The sequence below is a fragment of the Lactuca serriola genome, chromosome 4 (genome assembly GCF_051521515.1).
Source record: "Lactuca serriola cultivar US96UC23 chromosome 4, Lser_US96UC23_V15, whole genome shotgun sequence".
NCBI classification, from domain to species: Eukaryota; Viridiplantae; Streptophyta; class Magnoliopsida; order Asterales; family Asteraceae; genus Lactuca; species Lactuca serriola.
The window spans coordinates 87,122,629-87,132,946 of NC_136411.1; the positions used below are offsets into that span (position 1 = coordinate 87,122,629).

The 10,318-nt window shown below is 33.7% G+C and overlaps 1 protein-coding gene across 2 annotated transcripts; it reads right to left on the reverse strand.

Annotated features, from left to right (window-relative positions):
• Window positions 1-1,571: 1,571 nt before the first annotated feature.
• On the reverse strand, window positions 1,572-4,564 carry LOC145102062 (hydroxyproline-rich glycoprotein family protein). Of its 2 annotated transcripts, XM_079039396.1 has the most exons (6): window positions 4,117-4,564; window positions 2,930-4,037; window positions 2,686-2,851; window positions 2,431-2,595; window positions 2,178-2,330; window positions 1,572-1,939 (listed from the first exon to the last, which is right to left on the reverse strand). In XM_079039396.1, the coding sequence occupies exons 2-6, from the start codon at window positions 3,853-3,855 to the stop codon at window positions 1,763-1,765; spliced, it is 1,587 nt and encodes a 528-aa protein (XP_078895522.1). In that variant the 5' UTR covers window positions 3,856-4,037; window positions 4,117-4,564; the 3' UTR covers window positions 1,572-1,762. The 2 variants fall into 2 exon arrangements, with proteins under 2 accessions (XP_078895522.1, XP_078895523.1); XM_079039397.1 differs by lacking the exon at window positions 4,117-4,564 and having other exon boundaries at window positions 2,930-4,098.
• Window positions 4,565-10,318: the final 5,754 nt, after the last annotated feature.

Consider the following 10,318-nt stretch of genomic DNA (forward strand, 5'->3'; position numbering starts at 1 on the left):
TCCGTCAAATACGTGCATTAACCAATAAAGAAAATTCTAACCATGCACATGCACAACTTCGAAACGTCATTGAACGTGCTTTAGTGTCTTGAAAGAACGATTCCCTATATTAAAGACGATGGCACTGATCTCGTTGTTTACACAAAGAAAAATTACCCTTGCATCATTCACGTTTCATAATTTTATAATAGAGGGACTGAGTGATGAGTATTTTGCACTGTATAATGAACCAAATGTCTCGGTTGGAAATAACAATATGCTCGTTGATGATGATGAAGATGAGATTCTAACACATGGTACTGCAGCGGACCCTGAATATATGACCCAGTTACGGGTTGAAATTGTCGAGAAGTTGATGCAAAATATGGAATGAGAATTACTAAAGTTTGGTTGTATGAATTTTATTTCAAATTGTTTTTATTGTAAGACTAATTTGGTTGTATGAATTTTATTTCAATGTTTTAAAACTAGACTTATTAAATTTTAAGTGTAGAAAATCTATTTTATGTTTATAAAATCATTTTTTTTTTTAACATCTGCAGCCACTTGCAGCTGCTAAAAAAAAGCACGCTTCTAACTACAGTCTGTGGGTGTTTGGTCCACCTCTTCTGCTGCATAGGGTTGCATAGGTAGTTCGTAGACATCAAGAATTTTCTCTTCGAAAAACAAACACCTTAATCTCAAGGCATTTTCGGACTCAGATTCGGGAGGGGTCTCGAATGGACGACACTCAAGTACTGCTTATATACTTTATCTTGGCTAAAACATTATCTCTTGGAAATCTACAAGACAAAAATTCGTCTCAAGGTTATTCATTGTCACTGAAGCTAAGTATAAAGCATTAGCCAATACAACATCCGAGGTCTTGTGGAAAATCTTCTCAAAGATCTCGGTATCACTCAAACCTCTCTGCCCACCCTTTTTTGTTACAATACAGGTGCCACACACATACCTATGTGCTAACCTAATGTATCACTTTCGGATGAAACATGTTGCAATGGACTACCACTTTGTCAAGGAAAAAGTCGCAAACGGCTATCTCAAAGTACTCCACATTAGCTCTTATAATCAGTTAGATGCCTTGACAAAGCCTCTTCGACGAGCACCATTTTCTCAGACTTCACTCCAAGATTGGAGTATCCGGCGGATCCTCCATCTTGCGGGGGCATATTAAGGACCAAAGATACGCATTGTAATTATATTGATATTTATCCCTTATTTCTCCTTGATTGATTCCTTCTTATTGGCTATATAAAGTCAATCCTTGTAATTGTTTTGTGAAAAATATATACATATGCATTCAATCTCTTTTCATCTATAGTTTTGACATCGTTATAAACACTTTTAGAATTTAAATTTTATTAAACATATAGAATTCTCCATTCTCATTTATGTGTTAGTTTTATTTTCAAAGTATATTGATATTTCCTAACTCCACTTGTGGTTTTGTTCAATTCTTCCTATCATATTTACCGGCAAGTCACATAACCACCGTCACCGGGCTATATAAGTGGCAACACTAATCAATAAACATATGTCTCCATCTAAACACATTAAAAAATGAATAAATGTAAGAAATGTAAATATGTAGGATAAATGTCATGAATGGAATTGAACCATACAATTTTGTCAAAAATAGCTTAGCTACATGAATTTCAAATTTAAATCTACACACCTAGAATACCAAAATTAATGCTCTTATGACAAGAAACCATGAATTTCTTATGAAGCATTCTATGACACAAAGCTTTCTTAGTAGAAGTTAAGGGTGGGTCTGTATTTCCTGAGCAAGTTCCCTTGTTAAATTATCTGCACGATCATCTTGTCCACCTGCAAATGTATACACCCGAAATGCAAACTGAAAAGCCCTCCAAAGGATTTTCCCTGAACTTTTCACCCCACTTTTGTCATGTTCATTTGCTTTTGGCTCTCTTGCTTCCTGTAGTTCAAATAAAATTCATATTCTTTAAACAACCCTGAGTTGACCCACACTGTCAGAGCATTATGTGAGATGTAAATTAGGTATACAGTCAGGCCACCAGTGCCATTCAGAGCCCAACCCACATTGGAATTAAAACTCCCACACTGTGGTTGCTGATACTCGACAAAATCCCCATACATTTTTTACAAAATTCCCTTTTAAGGTTGTAAGTTGAGTGGTAGAAACTAGAAAGTACCTTTAATGTCAACTCCATGCAATTTGAAGAAACCTCCACCATCAATTCTTTAATTCTTACAAGGATCCCAAAGTCAAAATGGATGTTTTGACTTTTAAATTTCTTGAGCTCGTCATCTTTTGTTCGTTCTAAAGTATCCAAATCTCCTTTAATCTGCATATGAAAGTTCTAATTTTTAGAAATGGAAGGGAAGAACTTTCTGGTAGTACATTTAAACACCGATTTTATAAGACTAGAAATTTACTTTATTTACCTTGTTAAAGTAAGCTTCGACTTTATCAATGAGTTGGTTTGCAGGAGACTCTATCTTCCAATTATGCAAAGTAGTAGCTATTGTATCTAACTTGGCATATAGGGCTGCAGCCATTCTTAATCCTTCTAACTTTTTACTAGGAAAATCTTCAAACCTTGCAAGAACCTATAATGGGTATTAGCGATATGATTATAATAAATATTAATGATAACAAAAATGAAAATTTGAATATAGATGAAATGTAATCTTTTAGACCTGGGTTTCATCAGTAAGTTTCTCCATATGTGATTCAACATATATGTGGAACTTGATAAGCTCAACCATGTTTGTTGTTTGGAACGAACTTAGAGATGTTTTCACTTCTTTGATTGAATTTGCATAGTTTTTGACATCTTTTTCAATTTGAATGAAGTAAGATGATCTGAAAGCACAGAAAGAGACATAAGGAAGGGAAGTTGATGATATTTTTAGAATACCTTTTTTTTTCTTTTATTAAAACCTTTTTGTCATTTCTGCTAGTGCATCAGCCATTCCTTGCTTTCCACTTCCACCAGAAGAACCAGCTCCAACTTTGCTGCTACTTCTCTTTAAGGATTTACCATTCAAACTAGACCCTTCAACTTTTCCTTTGAGAAGGCGATAGAGGCTTCCCATCTGAGAGGATCTTTTTAATTTTGTAGTTGCTTTAGCTCGTAGAGATTGGGTGCCACCAATAGGAGGAGGTGGTGGTGGAGCACCGCCTTTTCCTTGATGCATTGGTGGTGGTGGTGGTGGTGGGATGGTTCTTGGTGTCATGGGAGGTGGTGGTGGTGGTGGTGGACCTTGTTTTCCAAGGGATAGTCTCGTCATGGTTGCATCTCGTGAAGCCATAGGTGGTGGTGGTGGTGGTGGTGGTGGCGGAGGGAGTTGCTGTGGTGTCACTGTATGAACTGTGCTTGAGGGAGGTGGAGGTGGAGGAGGGGGAGGAGGTGCTTGAGGAAGTGGATTTGGTGTCTGTATACGACTTGTACTCATAGGGGGTGATGGTGGTGAAGGTGACAGTAGTGGTGGCGTTGGTGGATTGGCAACCAACACCACATAATCTTTAGTTAATTCAGGGTTCCTCTTGGATTCTTCTATCTGATTGAAGGTGTTAGCTACTTGTTGAGCTACATGAGGGTACATGTGAATAGATAACCGCTTTACATCAATGGGACTTAGTTTCTTTATGGCATTAACACGTAGAGGCAACAGAAAAGGTGTAGAAAAAGTAACAATCGAGCAATCTTCAGAAGATTCAATAGCGGGATAATCTGGGAGAACTGAAGTTGGGGTTGTTGGTGAAGATGGAAATTTCATCTTATCTAAATGAGACTCCATAAAAGATTTTGAATTTAAACCAGCAGATAAATCTTCATAATCTTTCATATCTCCATCATCACCCATATCAAATCAAAAACTAACTCTCCGGAGACATTGGCATTTCAGCAAACACATACTGTGTTTCAATTGGAACTTGAATCAACGACCTGATGAACTTGGGTTCAATTTTAGATCAAACCCACGGCATTGGAGTTCCTAGTTCCCCAAAATCTTATTCAGGGTGATCGTTTTTCATTATATACTCTCTGATGAGTATAAAAAATGCAAAAATTAAAAAATCGAACTAAAGCAGATGACTGATTCAATGAAAAAAAAATAACTCACCGCGTCAATTTAGCCGGTTCATCATCTTTGAATTCTATCAACTGGAGTAAAGTTATCTCCAATTCCAGAGAGCTTTTGTGGAAACAGAAGATGATCAAAGCATGCGTCGTCTACCATAGCCATAGACTTTGAATGATTCTTATACCAAATCCAACGAGACAACCATAACTTCAAATTCAATTGGTCAAACCATAGGGTTTGAAAATCGGATAAAGTTTTTTGCAAACATAGATGCAATAAAAAAATCATATTTGCTAAGAACGTCCAGAACTTGGATTATTATATGAATAATCGAAGGGACTAAAGTGTGATCGTGGAACCCAGTATGTTGGACCCTCATTCTCATTGTTGAATCATGAATGTAGAAATTAGAGGGAATTTTTGTTTTTTTTTTTTTATATATTTCTGGGTAAGTAAATTATGAGCCGGAAGTAGTCGCGTTTTAAGCGTAACTTTCGCGCAGGTGTAGGCTTAACGGCTACCTAATCGCTCATGCTTTATCAAACACTCGGTCCCTCGCTTTTTTATTACCACCCAGGCGCTGCTGTCCAAATTTCCTTGTTTTTTTAGGTGATGATTTGTCCATGATTTAAGTTTTATATTGTAGTGTAGAATCCATGTATTGTATTATATGGGTTAATTAAAAAAATAAATATAAAAGTTTAAATATTTAAAAATTTTAGATTTTTAAGAAAATAAAAAAAATAATGAATTATTAAAATTGATTTTTTTTATCTTTTAAATTTAAATAATTAAACAAAATAAATTAATATGCTTTAATTTGAGAATTTTGAAATAAGAATGTAAGTTAATTAATGAAATTGATATTCATTTATTACTACATTTATTGTAATTATTACATTAAAGTATTATGTGTAATTTATTAAATAGAAAAAACCCATAAAATGACATGTAGAAAAGAAATTAATTCATAATGATCACAAAATGATATTTGACAAATTGAATGAGAGTGTGACATGTGGCAAAAAAAACCTTTATTTATTAGAGTAGATACACCTTTTAAAATATAGCTTATTTTTCTATATATATTAAAAGAGAAACATGATAAAATCACATTCAACAATGGCTATTCATTGTATTTCCTTGATTAATTTTAACCATTAGATCATTTGATGATGTCATCATAAAATAAAATAAAATTAATATTAACTAAATTATGTTGACTACATTTGGAAAGTTAAAAACTTATTAATGGTAACTGAAATTTTTAATTGGAATATATTGAATTGAAATAAATGTCAACATAATTGTCAAAACATAAATATGGTTCATTCCTTTTTAAAATCAAGTAATTTGTATATACCTTCATAATTATAGAATTTGAAATCAAAGAATTCAAAAAAATATGATATGAATCACAGTATTAATTTCTTCATATACTTTCCAAAATCATTATTCAAAATTATCTATAAGTATAATCTCATTCAATTGTTATCACAATTTTGTGAAATCTGGACTTTGCAGCATCATGTTCGAATACCAGCTTCATACGGTTAGCAATTTTTGTTTTTGATGTACTGGTTAATTTCTTACATCCGATTATAGTTTATGTATTCAGTATATGTATCAATGGCTTATTAGTGGGTTTTTGATAAATATGTTTTCTATTCTCTATCTTTCTCTCTCTCTCTCTCTCTCTCTCTCTCTCTTTCTCTTTCTCTTTCTCTCTCTCTCTCTCTATGTGTGTGTATATGTGTGTATGAACGTGTGTGTGTGTGTGTGTTTGGAATAGATTCTATGTTTGGATTGGATGAAGTAAAATTCAGTTTAATTAGTTCTGTTTTAATTGGATTTGATTATGTTTTTGGATTGGATGAAAACTTAATAAAGAAAAGTAAAAATGATGTACATTCCTGAAGGGTTTAGTGTCTATATATATTAAAAGAGAAACTTGATGACATCACCTTCAACCATCAGGGTCAATCATTGTGTTTCCTTGATTAATTTCAACCATTGGATCATTTTGATGATGTCATCATAAAATAAAATTAACTAAATTAAGGCTACGTTTGGAAAGTTGAAAACTTATTAATGGTGCTTGGAATTTTTAATTGGAATGTATTGAAGTGAAATAAATGTCAACATAATTTCAAAACATAAATATGGTTGCCTTTTTAAAATCAAACAATTTGTATATACCTTCATAGTTATATAATTTGAAATCAAAGAATTTAAAATAGTATGATATGAATCACATTTTTAATTTCTTCACATCATTTCCAAAATCGTTGTTCAAAATTATGTATAAGTATAATCTATTTCAGTTATCATCATAATTTCGTGAAATCTGGATTTTGCAGCATCACGTTCAAATACCAGCTTTATAAGGGTAGCTTTTTTTATTTACTGATTAATTTCTTACATCTTATTATAGTTTATCTGTTCATTATATGTATCAATGGCTTATTAGTGGGTTTTTGATAAAAGGATTGTCTACTCTCTCTCTCTCTCCCTCTCTCTCTCTCTCTCATTCTCTATGTATGTATGTGTCTGGATTGGATTCTATGTTTGGATTGGATGAAGTAAAATCCAGTTTAATCAGTTCTGTGTTATTTGGATTGGATTATGTGTTTGGATTTGATGAAAAACTAAAAAAAGAAAAGTAAAAATAGAGTACCTCTCGAAGGGTTTAGTATCTACATACGTTATTTCTTCAAATGACTTATTTAGGCTTGTTGTAAAAACTATTTTTAATTGGAATGATTTGGATATTCTTTAATATATGTTTGTCTCTGTGTTTCGTAATCAACATATGCATATTTGACCAAAGGTAAAAAAAGGCAAATCTAATTTTGATATTGTCATATCATACATACTTGTTGTAAAATGACCTATTTACCCTTGTTATGTGTGTATGTTTGTGTTTCAGTGTGTGTGTGTGTGTGTGTGTTTGTGTTTCAGTGTGTGTGTGTGTGTGTGTGTGTGTTTGTATTTGATGATGTAAAATTCAGTTTAATTAGTTTCGAGTTTGGATTTGATTATGTGTTTAGATCGGATGAAAATAGAAATAAAGAAAAGAAAATGTGGGGTACCTTCTTGAAAGGTTTAGTGTCTACATATATTATTTTTCTTCAAAATGACTTATTTACCCTTGCCGTAAAAACTACTTTTTTGGGAATGATTCATATATTTCTTTAATATATGTTTGTGTCTGTGTTTCTCAGTCAACATATGCTTTTTTCTCCAAAGGTAAAAAAAGGCAATGTACTTTTGATATTGCCTTATTATACATACTTGCTATAAAATGATTTGTTTACATCAAAATGATAATGCAGGTGTTATCATCCTCCTACATATGGCAGAGCTCAAAACTTGGGGTGGTAAGAATATTTTTTATGATAAATGTCCATGTCATTACATTAATATTTTATTTATAAGATAAATTAATTTATAACTCTAATTTTTATTTCCAGGTCAGCCTCAAGTGTGACAACCCGATATTTCGACTCTATGTAATGACCTAAAAAGTCAAGTATTGTAACCACTTTTGAAATAATAAAATTAAGTTTGAAAATAAAATGTACAAAAGTCTCTATTGGTTTACCTATTATGTTAGATATCGTGTCAAGGTTTACATAAATACTAAAAACACAAAAATCCGAGTTACAATAAAGAAGTTATGACCATTCTAAGATTTCCAACAAAATCGGCAACACCGATTAAACGAAAAACATGAAGTTTCAATACAATAGTTTTTAGCCTTAAGTGTCTAAATGAATGTTGTAGATATCATTAAACCGTAAAGGTACGTAAAAAGAACGTCCAAATCTGACTTCGTATGAGGAAGTTATGATTTTCCAAAATCCGGATATAGCAGTAGACAACTAAAAACTCGCAATAGAGATCGAGAGGCTTTTGGCCGAAACAACCTAAATGAGAATCGAAGGTCCCAACAATAGTAGCGCATCGGTGAAAAGTCTGATGAAAACGGACATCGGATAAAGAAGTTATGGGTTTTTAACGGACTTTTCGTGTCCCGACCCGTTAAAAATGATATAATAAAAATAAAGTCAAAATTAGCCGACGAAGTCTAAATGAGAGTTGTAGAGCCTTTTCAATTGTGCTGAAACTCTGCTTGTAAGCCCCCGAGACCCTCTCGAATCCCCGATTTTCGCGTACAAGTCCCGAAGGAAGGTTTTGCATTCCTGAGATTCCCGATCATCCCAAGAAAATCGACTTTCACAAGCCGAAGTTCTGCTCAATTTTCATCTCACTATCTTCAATCAATCAAGTGAGTTCGTACCCCTATAAACTACACTTTCAAATGTTTTATCAATGCTTTTGATACACTTTTAAGGGGGGGGGGGGGAATACAAGTAAACACACGGTTATTATCATGTGTAACATAAAGTTTCACTATATACTCTTTTTATCAAGTGAATCATATGTGATTCATAACTACTACATAGGAACTTTTGTATGCAATATATATTCTCGATAACATCTTGTCTTTTGGAAATAAAACATGTTTATATATGTATATACGAATCAAACACTTTATTTATACTTTAAGTATATGTGATCATTTATGTCACTTTAAATGTTATACTTTACATAACAAGTGAGCATTATTATACTAGGATTTGCTATACGAACGAAACACACACTTTGAAAAACTATAATAGGTATAGTTTACAAGAAAATCATGAACATTTACATACTAGAAACACTATATCAAAGAGATACTTTCATATACAATAACAAATAGACATTTTCATATGTAAACCTGTTTTATACTAAGTTTTGTGAGACATTTCACGTACTTTCGAGTATGCATTTTAAGTCCTGTATTATATACCATAATCCCTTGTAGGGGGAGCGTGATACTTGTGTATAGATGATCTATACGGGATTGACAATCCCGCACCTAAGTTGTTAGCTACAGCTAGGCCGGCAGGCCCGGGGTGACAAACGTCATAACATTCCAACGCCTGAAGAACGTTGTTACAGGCAGTCTGGGTCATTAGTATGGTTATAAAACTCACATGGAGTATTAGAAACACGTTGATTTACGGGGTTTTTCAAATGCCTTAGTGATTTATACATAAACTTACTATTTTAGGCATGAAAAGCACTATTGCATTACAGTTTTGGAACAATTAAACTACCATCCACTATAGTAGAAAATATGAGATTTTCTAGGAACATTTGAACATGTACAAACCATTTTCATTCTATTTCATACAAACATTGTCACTAAATACTTATGAACTCACCAGCATAAATGCTGACCTACTCTTTCAAAACTACTTGTATTTCTCAGGGATTCAGTAATACAGGTAAACTACTCTTTCAAAATGTAACTCGGCATGTGTTTAATATATATGAAGAAATTCCGTTGTGTGTGAATTCTTTGATTACCACTCAGATTCATAAGTTTATCTAACACTATGCAAACTTTTATTATGAGTCAAACTCTAAACCATGGGTAGGTCAGTCGGATTTATAAATTGATAAAAATGACAAATTTATTAACACACTAAAAACTTATGTTCTTCATTCTATTTCCTTATCAGCACAATGCCGCCCCGTAGATCTACACGCCGTGTCAACAACGCACCAGCTCCACCACCACCCCCTCCCACGACGGAAATGCCGCATTGATAGCCGCTGTAACAGCTGCAATGGCCCAAATGAGTAACAATGGTTCTGGTGGGGGAGTAAATAGTTATACAAATGGCCAACGTTCAGGTCGTTCAGGGATTGTACATACAAGGATTTCATGAATAGAAAACCCATTACTTTTAATGGAGCCGGAGGAATAATGGCTCTATCACAATGGATAGAGAAAACTGAAGCAGTTTTTGAGATTTGTTCTTGTTCGGAAGGGAACAAAGTGAAGTTCGTTGCCTGTACTTTCTCTGAGAGAGCTCTGACATGGTGGAATGGCCATGTCAAGTCACTAATGCTAGTAGTGGCTAACTCTATGGGCTGGGATAATCTAAAACAAATATTACTGCAAGAGTACTGTCCACGGGACGAATTACAAAAGCTCGAACAGGAACTTTGGGGCCTTATCATGGTAGGCTCAGACATCACGACCTATACCAATAGGTATAGTGATTTGGCAATCCTTTTCCCAGGGATGGTTGCTCTAGAGAGCAATAAAGTCGAAAGATACATCTGGGGACTGTCACCCCAGATCCAAGGAAGTGTTCTAGCTTCCAAACCAATCACTTTC